This window comes from Gopherus flavomarginatus, chromosome 9 (assembly GCF_025201925.1).
Source record: "Gopherus flavomarginatus isolate rGopFla2 chromosome 9, rGopFla2.mat.asm, whole genome shotgun sequence".
Lineage (NCBI taxonomy): Eukaryota > Metazoa > Chordata > Testudines > Testudinidae > Gopherus > Gopherus flavomarginatus.
Window position 1 is genome coordinate 49,435,104 of NC_066625.1, and position 18,205 is coordinate 49,453,308.

General features: G+C 45.8%; 1 protein-coding gene across 3 annotated transcripts in view; it reads right to left on the reverse strand.

The window, feature by feature from the left end:
• The window catches only part of ARIH1 (ariadne RBR E3 ubiquitin protein ligase 1), a 134,967-nt gene that overhangs the window by 80,011 nt on the left and 36,751 nt on the right, over positions 1–18,205 (reverse strand). For all 3 annotated transcript variants that reach the window (XM_050968270.1, XM_050968269.1, XM_050968268.1), the window contains exon 2: positions 12,452–12,519. In XM_050968270.1, the coding sequence (XP_050824227.1) occupies positions 12,452–12,519 (68 nt within the window). The remainder of the gene's footprint in view (positions 1–12,451; positions 12,520–18,205) is intronic.

Consider the following 18,205-nt stretch of genomic DNA (forward strand, 5'->3'; position numbering starts at 1 on the left):
AGTTAATAGAATAGAAGTACTTCATCTCTCTTTTGCCTGTAAAGAGTTAACAAGATCAGTGAGCCAGGCTGTCACCTGACCAGAGGACCAATCAGGGGACAGGATACTTTCAAATCTTGAAGGAGGGAAGTTTGTGTGTGTGCTGTTAGAATTGGGTTGTTCACTCTGGGGGCTCAGAGGGACCGGACGTGCAACCAGGTTTCTCTCCAATCTCTCCGATACAGGCTCTTATAAGTTTAAAATAGTGAGTACTGGATAGATAAGGCGAGCTAAGCTTATGTTTGTTTTCTTTATTTGCAAATGTGTATTTGGCTGAAAGGAGTTCAAATTGGTATTTTGCTGAAAAGATTTTAATTTGTACTTGTATACTTAGGCTGGGAGGGTGTTCCCAGTGTCTACAGCTAAAAGACCCTGTACCTATTCCATTTTTTTAAATTTACAAAGATAATTTTTATTGTTTTTCTCTAATTAAAAGCTTTTCTTGTTTAAGAACCTGATTGTTTTTTTTTATTCTGGTGAGACCCCAGGGCACTGGGTCTGGATCCACCAGGGAATTGGTGGGGAGAAAGGAGGGAAGGGGGAGAGAAAGGTTATTTTCTCTCTGTGTAAGGATTACTTTCTCTCTCAGGGAGAGTCTGGGAGGAGGAGAGAAGGTGGGGGGGGGAAGGTGCATTTTCCTCTCTGTTTAAGATTCAAGGAGTTTGAATCACAGTGATCTTCCAGGGTAACCCAGGGAGTGGAAGCCTGGGAGAGGCAACGGTGAGGGAAAGGGTTTACTTTCCCTGTGTTAAGATCCAGAGGGTCTGGGTCTTGGGGGTCCCCGGGCAAGGTTTTGGGGGGACCAGAGTGTACCAGGCACTGGAATTCCTGGTTGGTGGCAGCGCTACAAGTACTAAGCTGGTAATTGAGCTTAGAGTAATTCATGCTGGTACCCATCTTTTGGACGCTAAGGTTCAGAGTGGGGATTATACCATGACATGGGGAAAAGACCATGTTCATTGCTGGTGATGAATGAGAACAAAACCGAGCCTGACTTTCATATCCCCCAAGTTTATATAGTGGACAAACAGTGATTTTTCTTTGTTAACCACAAGCTTTTGCCATAAAATCATTGACACATGAACATAGCACCCCCACACAATACCATTTTAACAGTCATTTTCAGACGAGAGCGGTCCTTGAAGACTGAGTAACAAGTATACCTTTTTTCAGTATCCAAAGAAGTGATGTCAGGTCAGTGGCTAGAAAGATATTGTGACGGGACAAGGCCAGATGGCTATAAGAAAGTAGTGAGAAACAGGTATGTTAGCCCCAGGCTAAACAAATCCCTGTTACCATGGTAGTCAAATGGCAGTTGCTCCAGGTTAATCAAGACACCTGGGGCCAATTAAGATCCTTCCAGAGAATAGCAGAGACAGCTAGGTTGACTGGGGGCTTGGCTACAGTGGAGAGTTGCAGCGCTGGTGGTGGCTTTACAGTGCTGCAACTCACTGACCATCCACAATTGCAAGGCACATACAGCGCTGTATCTCCCTGGCTACAGCGCTGGCTGTACTCCACCTTGGCCTGGGGAATAACGACTGCAGTGCTGGTGACGCAGCACTGCTCCGCCAGTGTGGCCACCAAAAGCGCTGTTATTGGCCTTCGGAGGTATCCCGGAATGCCTGTTCAGCCACTCTGCTCATCAGTTCGAACTCTACTGTCCTGGCCTCAGGTGACCCGCCCTTTAAATGCCCCGGGAATTTGAAAAATCCCCTTCCTGTTTGCTCAGCCAGGTGCAGAATGCAATCAGTGAATCTTTCCAGGTGACCATGCCTCCACATGCCAAATGAGCCCCAGCATGGAGCAATGGCGAGTTGCTGGACCTCATCAGTGCCTGGGGGGAGGAAGCTGTGCAGTCCCAGCTGCACTCTAGCCGTAGGAATTACGATACCTTTGGGCAAGTATCAAGGGCCATGCTGGAAAGGGGCCATGACTGGGACGCATTGCAGTGTGGGGTGAAAGTGAAGGAGCTGTGGAGTGCCTATTGCAAAGCCCACGAGGGAAACAGCTGCTCCGGCGCTGCTCCCAAGACCTGCCATTTTTACAAAGAGCTGGACGCGATACTTGGGGGTGACCCCACCGCCAATCCGAGGACCACAATGGACACTTCAGAGCCGGGGGGGGGGGAGGAGGAGGAGGCGGCGGAGTGGGGGGAAAAGGAAACCGAGAGTGAGGGGTGGGCGAAGACACCCCAGAGTCCCTGGAGGCATGTAGCCAGGAGCTCTTCTCAAGCCAGGAGGAAGGTAGCCAGTAGCAGCAACAAGTACTTGGTGGAGGACAAACAGAGGAGCGGGTTCCTGGTAAGCGGCTTTTATTTTCAGGATAGAAATTTTTCAGGAGAGGAGGGAGGGTTCTGCATGCATGCATGCCTAGATGTGGAATAGCGAGGGGTGGGGGGAACCATTGCTGCACACAGGCAAGCTGCATAGGGGCCAGGGTGGAATCTGCATTGCTGTTGAAGACCCTCTCGCTCTTCCCAGGTGACCCGCAGCAGCGAGATATCTTCCAGGATCAACTCCTGTGGAAAATGTTGGGAGAGTGTTCAGTGTAGGTGCCCCCTGCAGCTGTTTGCTTTCCCCAACGCACAGAAACCGCAAGGACAGTACAGCCCTGAAGCAATCAGTTCCCCTTACTCATCATTTCGGGGCTCCTGTGCACTCTCACCGGTATGGGAAAATTATGCTATTGTGAAGAATGTTACTCCTTCACTGTGTGGGAATAACTGTCTGAGATATAAACAATGCCGCCTCTGTTAAGTGTTGCCTTTCTTGCCTTTCCACAAGCAACCTTGAGTTTTCGGCTGCCCGTGTTATCAACAGCTCAAAGACTCCAAAACCTCCGGAAGAAGCCGCGAAAAAGCAAAGAAGACCTGCTGCAAGCAGTTATGGATCACTCTGCCACAGAGAATCAAAAAGTGCAGGACTGGAGGGAAAGGGAAAGCAGGATCCACCAGAAAAACACAGCGGCCAGGAAAAAAAGCACAAAGCAGCTGATAAGCATCCTGGAGCGCCAAGCAGACTCTATCCAGGCGCTCGTAGTCATGCAGGCAGAGCACTACATACCGCGCCGGCCCCTCCCCATCCCAAAGCTCTTTCCCTTGTGCCCCAATGTCAGCTCAAAACCCCCTTCCCCAGCATTCAGGTTCTTACCACCACCGGCTGCCCTCAACACCTGTACGTTCACCAACCAGCCCTGAGAACTACGATCCTTACCCTCTGCACTCAACCCCCATCACCATGCAGTATAGGCATCCTGAAGTGCAGCAGTCATTGCACAGCACTCCAGACAGGACATATTCAAACCTGTGACTGTACAGTTCTCCACCCCACCCCTCTGCCCTTTTAGGTTCCCAAAATGTTGTGTGTCTGTCAATACAGTTATTTTTTCAATAAATGAATTCTTGGATTTGAAAACAGTCTATTATTGCAGAAAGTCAAAGATACCTTAGCCTAGGAAAGAAACAGGCACTGAAAATCAGCTTAGGAAAAAACAGATTCCTACTAACATTGTAACCATTGCACTTCACTCCCGTGCAAGGCACCAAACATTACTGTTGGCTTTCAGTCTCAAATTCCTCCCTCAACGCATCCCTAATCCTTGAAGCCCTGTGCTGGGCCTCTCTAGTAGCCCTGCTCTCTGGCTGTGCAAATTCAGTCTCCAGGTGTTGAACCTCGGAGGTCCATGCCTGACTGAATGTTGCACCCTTCCCTTCACAAATATTATGGAGGGTACAGCATGCAGATATAACCGCAGGGATGCTGCTTTCCCTCAAGTCTAGCTTCCCATACAGAGATCGCCAGCATCCCTTTAAACGGCCAAAAGCACACTCCACAGTCATTCTGCACCGGCTCAGCCTGTAGTTGAACCGGTCCTTGCTCCTGTCAAGCTTCCCTGTATACAGTTTCATGAGCTAAAGGCATTAACGGGTAAGAGGGGTCTCCAAGGATCACAACAGGCATTTCAACGCCCCCTACTGTGATCTTCCGGTCTGGAGAAAAAGTCCCTGCCTGCAGCTTCCTGAACAGGCCACTGTTCCGAAAGATGCGTGCATCATGCACCTTTCCAGGTCAGCCTGTGTTAATGTCAATGAAATGCCCACGGTGATCTACAAGCGCCTGGAGAACCATAGAGAAATACCCCTTCTGATTAACGTACTCGGATGCTAGGTGGGGTGGTGCCAGAATAGGAATATGCGTCCCATCTATCGCCCCTCCACAGTTAGGGAAACCCATTTGTGCAAAGCCATCCACAATGTCCTGCACGTTCCCCAGAGTCACGGTTCTTAGCAGGATGCAATTAATGGCCCTGCAAACTTGCATCAACACGATTCCAACGGTCGACTTTCTCACTCCAAACTGGTTCCCGACTGATCGGTAGCTGTCTGGAGTTGCCATCTTCCAGATGGCAATAGCCACCCGCTTCTCCACCATCAGGGCAGCTCTCAATCTCGTGTCCTTGCGCCTCAAGGTGGGGGCGAGCTCAGCACGCAGTCCCATGAAAGTGGCTTTTCTCATCCGAAAGTTCTGCAGCCACTGCTCGTCATCCCAGACTTCCACGATGATGTGATCCCACCACTCAGTGCTTGTTTCCTGAGCCCAAAAGCGGCGTTCCACGGTGCTGAGCATTTCCGTGAATGCCAGAAGCAATTAAGTGTCATACGCATCAGGCGACTCGCTATCATCGTCAGACTCCTCATCACTTTGTATCTTAAGGAATAGCTCAACTGCCAAACGTGATGTGCTGGCGAGACTCGTCAGCATATTCCTCAGCAGTTCAGGCTCCATTTCCCATAGAAATTGCGCTGCACAGAAACCGTTGAGAGAGTCAAGATGGCGCCAAACGTGGACGGAAAAGCAGGGATTGCTGGGATGTGAAGCGATGCATCACGGGGCGCTGGGACAGGAAGCAGAATGACCCGCACCCTCCGCCCCCTTCCCACAACCCACAGGGCCAAAATGGAGCCAAAATGGGACGAGGTGCTCTGTGGAATAGCTGCCCATAATGCACCACTCCCAACACCACTGCAAATGCTGCAAATGTGGCCACACTGCAGCACTGGTAGCTGTCAGTGTGGCCACACTCCAGTGCTTTCCCTACACAGCTGTAGGGAGACAGCTTTAACTCCCAGCACTGCACACCTGCAAGTGTAGCCAAACCCTGGGACACGTGAAACCAATCAGGGGCTGGCTGAAACTTGTTAAAAACCTCCCAGTTAGTCAAGTGGACACACGTCAGGAGCTGTGGGAGGAAGTTGCACTGTTGGAGAGACTAATAGGGCTTGGCTACACTTGAGAGTTACAGCGCTGGTGGTGGCTTTACAGCGCTGTAACTTACTCCCCGTCCACACTGGCAAGGCACATACAGAGCTGTATCTCCCTGGCTACAGTGCTCTCCACATGGACGAGAGGAATAAAGGGAACAGCGCTGTGCTGCAGCACTGGAGTGCCGGTGTAAACAGTGATTAATCTTACTATGCTGTAACTGACCTCCGGAATTTTCCCATAATGCTTTTAACTAAAGAACTCTGTTTTGTTGTGATGCCTCTCTGTTTTGTTGTGAACTCGGGGCTCCCAGAGCTGCTTATCTAAAAAAACAAACACAGCAATTGTTTGCTAGAGCAGAGGCAGGCAGGGAATGTCCACAGCTAGTGTTTGCTTGAGGAGAGAAACAGCACGGGGCGGGGGGAAAGTCCGTCAGAGCAGCTGCTTATCTGGTCTGAAGGCTATTTGCATTTAAGAGTGAATGAGAGGGGGTGGTAGAAGTGGTCGGAATTTGCAAGGCAGGGAGCTGACAACACAGTGTTGGCTCCAAAAATCCACTCTCCCCACCACGCTCCCTGTCACACTCCACCCCACCCCTTTTGAAAAGCATGTTGCAGCCACTTGAACACTGGGATAGCTGCCCATAATGCACCACTCCCAAAACCACTGCAAATGTGGCCACACTGCAGCGCTTTCCCTACACAGCTGTACGAAGACAGCTTTAACTCCCAGCGCTGTACAGCTGCAAGTGTAGCCAAACTCTGAGCAGCACACATCATATCAGGCACGAGGAAGGAGGCCCTGAGGTAAGGGTGAAGTGGAGTTGGAGGAAGTGGGGATTGCTGTGGGGAAGTTGCCCAGGGTATTGTACGCATTCTGTTTCTAAAAGGTCAGCTACCATAGCTGATACTATTAGGGTCCCTGGGCTGTAGCCCAGAGTAGAGGGTGGGCCATGGCTCCCTCCTTTACTCCCCCAATTAATCACTGAGACTGGGAGACAACAGAGACTGTGCAACGGAGGATAGTTTCTCCTCACCTCCCTCACTGGCTTATGATGAAAATGGCTCAGTAGGCTGTGACCCTTGCCTCTAGTGAGAGAAGGGCTACGTGGAGAGTCACAGTGAGCCTCTGAGGCTAGTGAAATCCACCAAGAAACACAGGACCCACGGAGACAAGGACAGAGCTTTGTCACAATATGAAAAGTCATGAAAGGCAACTGTTCACTTCATAAACTTCACATATGTACAGATGGACTAACTCAGGCTGACCATTAAAACTTCGAAGAGAGGTTGAGCCAAGGGCTGGAAGGAAGAGGGTTCAGGATCCTGCAAGCTGGTGTCTGGTAGTCTTGATCCCACTCCAACTTATCTTCAGAAGTAGAAATATTAGAAAACAATAAAACTAAACATACTACTCCATAAGCTGAAGACTACCACATCTGATCACAAAAAGTAACCATTCAGAAGACACTTAAATGGAAAAATCCTAGATTCATCTTTGATATACTCAGCAGTAAGAGATTCAGATGTAGTAGCTCAAAGCCCAGGCATAAAAGTGTAAATTATGGAAGGTAGCAAAACTTCAGTTCCGTGCACATTTGTCATTTCTAAACAAGTCATATAGAGAATAAGGATGTATATCTTCCTGTCACAAACTAACTAGTAACGTTTATACATCCAGAGGCATGTTCAAGCTTTGGGGAAATTCAAGCATCAGCATTCTGCCAACTGCAATGACAGTAGCATACCCTATACACTCGTTCATAAGCTGAATTTAAGTAAAAAAGGGAAGCACCAGAGAAGGAGGTCGGCTTATGAATGGGTATAGAGAGGGAGAGGTGGGACACAGCCCCTCCCCCCAACAGAGGGAGCAAGGAGAGGCAGCAGTGCCAGAAGGGAAGAGGTGGGGCAAGAGCGTCTCTGCTTCTGGATACGCTGCTCTCCCCTCAGCCTCCAAAACAGCTGCAGCTCCAGGGCTGGCAGGCTGCAGCCGTGTCACTTGGCCCTGCCCCTCCAGAGCAGACTGCGGCCAGGCCGCCCGGTCTGGCCCGCCGGAGCAGGCTGCGGCCAGGCCAGAGGCATCCTCCCCGGCCCTTCCTAGATAAGATGGGATGGGACAGGGAAAGAGTGTGGGGGTCCCAGGTTAAGGAGGGGAGGGTCATGGGGTTACTCCTCTGACTCCCAGCTTCTCCCCCACAAAAAAAGTTTCCTCAGCAGCTGCTGTCCTGGCCCGTCAGGGTAAGCAGCTGGCGTGCCAGGACATTTTGTTTACTTAGGTTTACCTCCGTACCTGCAGACACTCGAGATAAACAAACCATCTTGGCTCACCAGCGGCTTATCCTCATGGCCCAGGAGTCAAAGTTTGCTTACCCCTGAATTATAGGGTGGGTTTATGAACAGGTCATAAAATTTTTCCATTTTTACTTATCCATCTTGGGAGGGTTAGCTTATAAATGAACCAGCATATGATTGAGTATATTCATAGATTCATAGACTCTAGGACTGGAAGGGACCTCGAGAGGCCATCGAGTTCAGTCCCCTGCCCTCATGGCAGGACCAAATACTGTCTAGACCATCCCTGATACATGGAGATGTAGGGAGATTCCACAACCTCCCTAGGCAATTTATTCCAGTGTTTAACCACCCTGCCAGTTAGGAACTTTTTCCTAATGTCCAACCTAAATCTCCCCTGCTGCAGTTTAAGCCAACGGCTTCTTGTTCTATCCTTAGAGGCTAAGGTGAACAAGTTCTCTCTCTCCGCCTGATGACACCCTTTTAGATACGTTAAATCTTTGAGATCAAGAGGGAGAAATAGCAAGACTTGAGCATTTTTTGTTCTCCTGGAGTTGAGCAGCATGTTGGGCATCAAATGTTAACTGCTGCTAAATAATATTACTTCCACGCAAACCTCAACCTTCCAGCGATCCTTTCCAAATACCAATTTTGCTTTCAGACACACATTGAGGACAATGGATGCTTAGTCATCGGATAGAATTGTTTCCCTTGACTGAATGTCTTGCTAATACCATTAAACAGAATCTGCTGAAACCTGCTCTGAGTATAAGAGAAACGCATAGACCATGATCTGGACTCTTCATAATGCCACACCAAAAGTGTCATCACAAAAGTATAAAAATTAACCTGTTCAATATAAAATGTGCATGACAATTGCAAAATGTACCAAGGGACAGAGAGGAGATCTCCATATTCTGCGAAAAGACTATATCATGATAGCTTTCACCCATGGTACTGCCTTCTTATAATTCAAGAGGAAGTGTTTTATACCGCTGAAGGAATGAGGGTATGTGGATACTCAGAATCTATGAAAAAAATCAGGCTACTTATTTATGTGCTTTATATTAGGAACACAAGTTTAATAATATTAAGAACCAGTAAGTGCTGCAAACGTCGTTCTGTCTGACTCTCCAACACTCCAGAGGGGGATGTGTAAGTGGACAGTGTGTGGTCAAAAGTTACTTTCTTTAAAAAAAAGGCATATTGCTAGTATCTTTAAATACATTTTAACAGAATTTATTTTGTTTTTGGCTGACTTCTGGATTCCACTCTACTCAGACAAGGAAAACACTAGTCATTTTCAGTATCACCTACACTAGCACAATGCCAAGTTAACACTTGCCAGAGAATATTTAAAGCTAAACAAGCCTTTAAAATATGTATTTGGTTTTGTAAGACTACCATATCTACATTAAGTAGGTGGCCACATTCTTTTAAATAGAAGCTTCTCACTGAAATAGAGGGATGAGAGCAAAAGATGGGTTTGGGGACCCTGGGCTCATTTCCAGCTCTGCCCCCAACTCACTGAAGCAGAGTGAAATTTAAAGCCCTGAATGCTCAAATGACTGACTGACTGACTGACTGACTGACTGACTGACTATCTCCTCGCCACTATATTACGTAACACCAACTAGTCATCAGAAGCGCTCAAGCTAGTACCTTGGTATAAAAAGAGGCTGTCAGCTGGGTGTTCTCTATGAAAAATGAACACACAAACTTTCATGAAACCACCCCCCCCCCCCCGGTTTCACACATCTGAGCTTCAGGGGAGTGCTACAAAGCTTTGCTGGGGGGGGTTTCTGGGAAAAGAGGGTTGGGGGCATCAATAGTGGCTTGGGAGGAATTGTTTTAATACCATTGATGTAGTAGGAAATGTTGTTAGCAAGCTGATAATGTTGTTTACTAGCATTGGCTGGCAAGGATCACTTATTACAGAGCTTGCTTTATGGCTGTAATTTTCAAATTTTGCACAAAAGACAAGCATTGTAACAAATGACATTACTCAAGGTTGATATTTACCGAAGTATGTTACAAGAATACATGTGTATTTAAAAGATTTCTGCTGGGTTCTGTAAAATCCTTTTAAATGCCTAATCTTACAACAATGTCCCCTTAAAATATCACTTGTGGTCTTCCTTTCTCAAACTGATTCTACTTCCTACTGGCCAGTATACAGGTGGTAAGTGAGAAAGCCAAGAACAAGTGTTGATGCTTAAGCAAGCATGTCCAGGTGTCCACTATTGCAAAGTGAAAACTCCAGGATGGCAGCCAGATTAGAATCTGACCTGGCTGAAATACTCAACATGGGGAAATTCAGACAAATAAGACCACAGAAAAAGACAGCAGCTTTATGTAGAAGAATCCAAATGTTACTGCTTGCAGTCAGCTAGTTAAGTGACCTCAACATAAGTGCATTCTTTCAAAACAAAAAACCCTTTAGATATTTTCAATATTAGCTCTTAAAATATTACTAAGTTTGAAAGTCAGGAATCTAGAAAGTTGTACCAGTAGTTCAGAAAATCTCAATGTCAAAACTTTGGTAATGGCTAAGGTTTTAATATCAGCCTTATCTTTGTCTCCTTACCCTTGACTACCATATACGATTCAGCTACTGTTACAGATCTCTACTATCCTGCAGCAAAGCTACATAAGAGCATCTGAACTGCAAACCCACCCACTAATTAGCTAAAGTCAGACTCCTTCCATACTCCCATTATGGGCTAAACCCCACATTACTTTATATATGGGTCACATGAGATCCTGCCTTTTTCCATTATGTGGAATGGACATCCACCATCATCACTTCTCCAATTAACTGAACCTGTACTGATCAGTTACCACATTCTCCCAACACATACCAAAGAAATGGTTTCCACATGTACCCAAAATAGGCCATGGATCACCCTATTACTATCTCTTCTAAACAGCTTCATAGGCCAGAGATCCCCCTGTAACCAATGCAGGCCAGAAAAAGCAGTTATCCTACAAGATTCCATACTACTGCACGGCACTGCATAGACTCACTCTCTCTCTCTCTCTCTCTGAAGTTACATTTTTCTTGTCTTCATTAGTGGAGTTCTAACGTCAGCAAGGAGGAGATAAGTGAGGTCAAGGTAAAGAACCAGCACGACTGCCTTACCAGTGTTTCTAGACTGATGTCCCAATGTTTAATCAACTTGTATGAGAACCCTGACTTCCCTGGCTCCCGTATTCTCTTTTACAGAGACTATCATATTTGTCTTTGTTACCAATCTAGCTGCTGGATTTGGGCTCAGAGGTTATACAGCAACACCACAAACTAGCAAAGCCTTCTTTCACTCCAAAAGTACAAATCTTTGTGTTTTCAGAAGAAACATTCTGTTCTGGCAACATTGACTAGAAATCAAAAGGTAGCAGCAAAATACTTTTCCATAGAAAACTCAAGATTGAAATCACAACCCCAAAAAAGACAAAAAAAAATCAGTGTCCAAAAGATGAAAACAAGGTAGGCTAGAACATACTATACCGATGCCCTGTATCGGTCAAGAGCAATTTAGTCATTGCAGGATTAATGCAGAGTCTATTTCTGGCCACCCAAGACTCAACATGTTAGACGCAGAAAAAGACCAACATGCAAGGATGACATGCAGAACGCACCCAATCTGAGTATTGTAAGAATTTACAAGGTAACAGAAACGTGTGTGTGCTTGCTTCTCTTAGGGCAGGGGTGGGCAAACATTTTGGCCCGAAGGCCACGTCAGGGAATAGAAATTGTATGACGGGCCATGAATGCTCATGAAATTTGGGTTGGAGTATGGGGGTGGAGGGAGGGCTCTGGTTGGGGGTGCAGGTGTTAAGGAGTTTGGGGTGTAGGAGGATGCTTTGGGCTAGGACTGAGAGGTTTAGAGGGCGGGAGGGGGATCAGGGTAGGAACATGGGAAGAAGGAGTGTTGGTTCCAGCTGGGGGTACGGGCCCTGGGGTGGGGCTGGGGATGAGATGTTTGGGGTGCAGGAGGATGCTCCAGGCTGGGATCAAGGAGTTTGGAGAGCGGGGTGGGGTGGGGAGAATGATTGGGGCAGGGAGTTGGGGCATGGGGAGAGGCTCGGGGCGCAGGCTCAGAGCAGTGCTTACCTCAAGCGGCTCCCGGAAGCAGTGGCATGTCCCTTCTCCGGCTCCTACCTGGAGGTGTGGCCAGGCGGTTCTGCACACTGCTTCATCCACAGGCACCCCCCTGCAGCTCCACTGGAACACTTAGGAGCTGGAGCGGGGCCATACCGTGGCTTCCAGGAGCCACACGGTGTGGCCCCCAACCCGGCATCCCAGCTGGAGCAGGACCACGCAGTGCGGCCCCCAACCCAGCATCCCAGCTGGAGCAGGGCCACGCAGTGCAGCCCCCAACCCAGCGCCCCAGCTGGAGCGGGGCAAGCCCCAGCCCCCACTCCCTAGCAGGAGCGCATGGGCTGGCTTAAAACAGCTCGTGGGCTGCATCTAGCCCACAGGCCATAGTTTGCCCACCCTGTCTTGGGGCATTTGGAATTCTTGCAGAAATACAAAATTCAGAGAGCATATACACATGAAACTGGAAGGGAATTGGGGGATGGAAAAAAGAGTCAAGAGCAACAAATGCCCCCTCAAAAAAAAGCAAAAAAATACCCCTCATGGGTATTTACTTTCCCCATTAGCCTCTGAAAATTATCACGGCTAAAACAATAGCTGGTGTGCACTGCTATGTAAAAAGGAAAGATTTCCTCTATCTCACAGAGTCTCCATACACGTTGTATTCATCTAATCCATGACTAGATCAATCCAGTCATCTGCACTTCTTATGGGTTTCAAGTGAAAGGTGTCTGTCTATCGAAAAGGTGGCTACTTACCTTTCCATCAGCTTCTCTTTATCCCAGTTGAAATGGCTAAGTAGTATTCTGGTGATAGTTGCCGGATTCTAGAAAAAAAATAATAATAATATAATGTACAACAAACAACAGTACACTCTTGTAACTCAGTCTATGGGTGATCAGGGACCTGAATAAGGCACTTGACAAGCAAACATGGAGGCCACGGATTCTAAATGTTTATTGACAAGTTGTACTGTCCTCATCTCCACACTGGGTGAATTATTAGTCCAAGTAGATAAACACATTTGAAAAATTAAATAGGCTTAAAATTTGTTTGAATATAAGCATTTTTCATAAGTGCTACCCTAAGAAATTCATTTAAGCAAAATGGAAAAAACTTTTGTAGACTCAATGCTCCATATAAGTCACCACAGCAGCTGACTTCATTTCTACTGCTTATCACTAAAGAGACAAGGGGGGTGAGGTAGTATTTTTTTCGGATCAACTTCTGTTGGTAAAAGACATGCTTTCAAGCTACACAGAGCTCTTCTTCAGGTCTGGGAAAGGTACTTAAGAGTCACAGCTAAATACAAAGTGGAACAGATTGTTTAGCATAAGAAGTTAACACATTCTAAGGAACCAATGAAGTATCAGAGGGGTAGCCGTGTTAGTCTGGATCTGTAAAAGCAGCAAAGAGTCCTGTGGCACCTTATAGACTAACAGACGTTTTGGAGCATGAGCTTTCGTGGGTGAATACATCATCCGACGAAGTGGGTATTCACCCATGAAAGCTCATGCTCCAATACGTCTGTTAGTCTATAAGGTGCCACAGGGACTCTTTGCTGCTTAATCAAGGTGAAGTGGCTTGTTAACACCCCTGCAAGTCATAGGACAAAAAAATTGGGTTAGTGGGTTACAGACTGTTGTAATAAGCCATAAATCCAGTGTTGTTAAGACCATGATTTTTAGTATCTAGCAAAAATATGAATTTAAGCTGCCAGGCTTGTCTTTTGAAGGTGGTATGCAGGTTTCCTTTGAGGATGAGGACTGAAATCAGAGGTTGAGCGACTGTATAAAAAATGGTCACCCACAGATTATAGTGTTTTTGTCTTTTAGCATTTTTCTGAGAGAGTTCATTCGAGATCATAATGACTGTTTGATTTCACCCACAGTTATTGGAGCATTTAGTGCATTGTATGAGGTACACAACATGTTGTAATATGCATGGGTAGGACCCAGAGATCTTAAAAAGTATGTTGTGGCAGGTATTGTTCATCACAGCAGTGGAAATATGTCCGCCGGCTTTGCATTTGTTATGGTAGGGTCTGGTATCACTTTGATTTGGTAGGTCCTAATCTACATGAAGCTTACTTCTGATGCTGAACTTGGCAAGGTTGGAAGAGAGTTTGAAGGCCAGAAGAGGGGTTTGGGAGAGATTTCTTTAAGGATGCGGTCCCCATCACATATGATCTGTAATTTAATGATATCCCACAGACTAGGATCAACCAACCACCAGGTGTCTGAAAGCATACCGTGGCTGTTACAGAAGGGACAAGACTCATTATCTTCTTACACTTCCCTTCTCACATGATCAACTCGGACCCTAGATACATAAACTCACAACAACCCAATCATGTTTCTTCAGGAAGCTCTGGACAACAGTTATCTTAACATCCCACAGATATTCTCTGTTTAGTGCAAGCAAAATCAAAGTGGGTTAAGATCCATTTCTTAGTGGATGGGAATGACAGGAAAAGCCCTTGAAGTACTGGGGTGATGCAAGTATTGAACAGACAGGAGATAATCACATAATTATGTCCAATATAACCATAAATATTTCCTGTAGTAACTGAACACTAAAATAGATGCCTGTTATAGCGTGAGAGCTTGCCCTCAGAGCATCTGTGTCAACACTGGCATTGCGCTGCACGACAGAGTCAACACAGCCTTTGTAAAGGAAAATCATGCCTCATCAATCTATTATAATTCTTTGAAGGAGTCAACAAGCCTGTGAACCAAGATGATTCAGTGGATATAGTGTACTTGGACTTCCAGAAAGCCTTTGACAAAGTCCTTTACCAAAGGCTCTTAAGCAAAGAAAGGAGTCACGGGATGAGAGGGAAGGTCCTCTCAGACCGGTAACTGGTTAAAAGCTAAGAAAGAAAGGGCAAGAATAAATGGTTAGTTTTCACAGTAGAGAAATAGTGGAGTCCCCCAAGAATTTGTGCTAGGACCAGTGCTGTTCAACATAGTCATAAATGATCTAGAAAAGGGGGTAGTGAGCTGCCAACTTTAGCACATGACAGAATTACTCAAGATAATTAAGGCCAAAGCATATCGCAGAGAGTTACAAGCTGGGTGACTAGGCAACAAAATGGCAGATGAAATTCAATGTTGATAAATGCAAAGTAATGAATGTTGGAAAAAATTGCAAATAGACTTACGAAATGATAGGATCTAAATTAGAAGTTACCACTCAAGATCTTGAAGAAATCATGTTTTCAGAGAACTACCCATCCACTCAGTGTGCAGCAGCAGTCAAAAAGCCAAGAGAACGTTAGGAACCATTAGGAAAGGGATAGATAAGATGACAGTAAAATATCATAATGCCACTATATAGATCCATTGTATGTCCTTACTTTGATTACTGCATAAAGTTTTGGTTACCCCATCTCAAAAAAGATATTAGAATTGAAGAAGGTGCAGAGAAAGGCAACAAAAATGTTTAGGGGTACAGAACAGCTTTCATATGAGAGATTAAAAAGCCTGTGACTGTTCAGCTTGGAAAAGAGACAACTAAGGGGGATATGATAGTCTACAAAATCATGAATGGTGTGGAGAAAGTGAATAAGGAAATGTTATTTACCCCTTCACATAATTTAATTGGGTGACCCCGGTTCTTAATAGGCGGCATGTTTAAAACAAACACAAGGAAGTATTTCTTCACACAATACAGTCAACCTATCAAACTAGTTGCCAGGGGATGTTGTGAAGGCCAAAAGTATATATATTCATTCAAAACACAATTAGATAAGTTCATGGAGAATAGGGCCACAAACAGCTATTAATGAAGATGGTCAGGGATGCAACCCCATGCTCTGTGTCCCTAAACCCTGGACTGCCAGGAACTGGAACTGGACGATGGGATGGATCACTCAATAAATTGCTCTGTTCTGTTCATTCCCTCTGAAGCATCTGTCACTGGTCATTGTCAGAAAACAGGATACTGGACTAGAGGGACCACTGATCTGACCGAGTATGGCCGTTATTATGTTCTCCTGGCAGCCCAGTGTGGAGCAGCTAATGTGTCCCTGCCTTAGTTTCCCCTTGTGGGCTATCAATAAATTCAGTGAGACTTGTATAATGCTACTGTTGCCTCTTTGGGAGTGCAGTTTATTTAATCAAAGGCCAAATAGACATGAAATCAAGTCTTCACTCCCTGTATCCTAGCTTGGGGGTAGGTGAGTGAATCATAGAATATCAGGGTTGAAAGGGACCTCAGGAGGTCATCTAGTCCAATCCCCTGCTCAAAGCTGGACCAATTCCCAACTAAATCATCCCAGCCAGGGCTTTCTCAAGCCTGACTTTAAAAACCTCTAAGGAAGGAGATTCCAGCACCTCTCTAGGTAACCCATTCCAGCACTTCACCACCCTCCTAGTGAAAAAGTTTTTCCTAATATCCAACTTACTATCAGTCTGTCTTCTGCATGAGTCCTCTATCCAGGCTCTTCACTACTAATGCCCTCACAACCTGGGACCCTCTTCTGGAGTCAGGCCTCCTGCCATCACCTTGGGAAGGGTTCCTTTTGCAGACTCAGGGCCCTTGCAGAGGTCAAGCTGATGCAGCTCTTCTCTGGAGCAGCATGCAGTTCCCCAACGACCTGGGCCTCTTGCTACTGTCTGGCAAGATCCTGTTGTTGGCACTGGGCCTTCCTAGGGCTCTCTCACTTGTAGCCCTTTTGGAACCTGCTCTCTGCAGGAGGAGGTTTCCTAGGTTCCTTTTTCTGATGAGCTAAGAGCATCCCCTCTGCATTCTGGGGCTGACTGAACCCTCGTAAGCCTTTATTAAGCCCAGGTGTTCCCTAAAGAGTTAACTTCCATACAGTCACCTGGGTGGATCTGGGTTGGCTCATTCCCCTTATCAGAGCCCATCATGGAAAGACTGGTCCCTAATTCCCTTGAAAGGGCGACCCTCTGTGACACTGCCCTTTTGGTGTTTGAGTAGATTTTACCACCAGACTACCTAGGCCACAAGTTACAATTTCAAAATTTACAATCACCAAAACTTGTCCTGCCAAGCATATCAGACAAATGCCATATATGGTTTTCTCCAGCTAATCATCCCAGCATCATCACACATTAAAATAAAACACATTGTTTAAATCAAAGACAGTTAGCTTTGCCTTGCACTCGAATTCTAAGCAAATCTCCAACAACATGGAGGGGGGAGGGATAGCTCAGGGGTTTGAGCATTGACCTACTAAACCCAGGGTTGTGAGTTCAATCCCTGAGGGGGCCATTAAGGGAACTGGGGTGAAAATCTGGGGATTGGTCCTGCTTGGAGCAGGGGGTTGGACTAGATGACCTCTTGAGGTCCCTTCCAACCCTAATAGTCTATGATTCTATGAACATGTAGCCTTTTTACAAATGTAATCTACGATATTTCCTGTTGCAGTGAATTTGTCAGAAGGATGCACAAGGAAGCAATGTTTTCCTATTTTTTTCCCCCCTTAAGGTGCGAAGATGGTCTTAATTATCTTGAAGTACTTTCCTCCCTCTGCTACAGCACCCACCAGGCCCTTGGACCACTAAATTCACACTTCTGCGAGTTCCCACTAAGCACTTCAGATATCAACTTGGGACAGCAGCAGCAGATAGGTAGGCCCTTTTTGTAATAAATTGTGTAGCACAGGAGGGAAAGCAGGAGGACAGTGTGGATACAGACGCATCAGGCATCTTAAGACCAGTGGCTATTCTATTTTGAAGATCAGCAACAATTTTTAGTTAAATGCTTTGGATACAGATTGCACTTTGGTGAAAAAATTTTGTTTGACTTGACATTTTACAGTAAGTATTTTGAAAGACTGAAAGATGAATTAGTTTCATTTATGGATTCTGCTCTTTTCCCAGCGAAGTGGCACTGCAGCTTTCTACAGCAAATCCTCTAAGTCAGGGTCCCCAAGACATCTTCAGCAATGTAACAATGAAGAGAAACTCTTTTCCTCTCTTCCTTCAATAGTGGAAGACTTCAGTGTCACTAAAGGGTATGCTACACCAGAATTATACCTGTGACACTAATGTCACATTACAGGCCCAGTATGTTGCAATGTGTTTGCAGTCAGAAAAAAGTGGTTCACCTCTACAAACCTGCTGGGGTTCAGTTTCCCTTAGCTACTTCACTACCAAATTAATCAAATGTAGTCAAAGATTTACTAGCAGCACACCAAGCTCCTACCAGATCCAAAACACTAGGTTCTGTTTTCCACAGCAAAAATTCAAGATTTAAAACTTAGCTAGTTGTTTTGTTGATACAGAAGGCAGGCCACAACATCTTTGCCCCTTTGTCCCTACTGTATTAGCAGAAGTAAAATCTTTGTCCATGAATTAAGCAATACAGCACCCTGGAAACCAGGGAGTAGAAAAGTTTTAAAGGCTTAATTTGGTAACAATCAACATGTTATTTTAGGCACAATTAACTGCAGATGTGAAAATCTTTGGCTTTAAGGATTGTGCTACTTTAAAAGGGACTACTAGCAGCCCAATATAAAGTTACCCCCCCCCCAAAAAAATAAT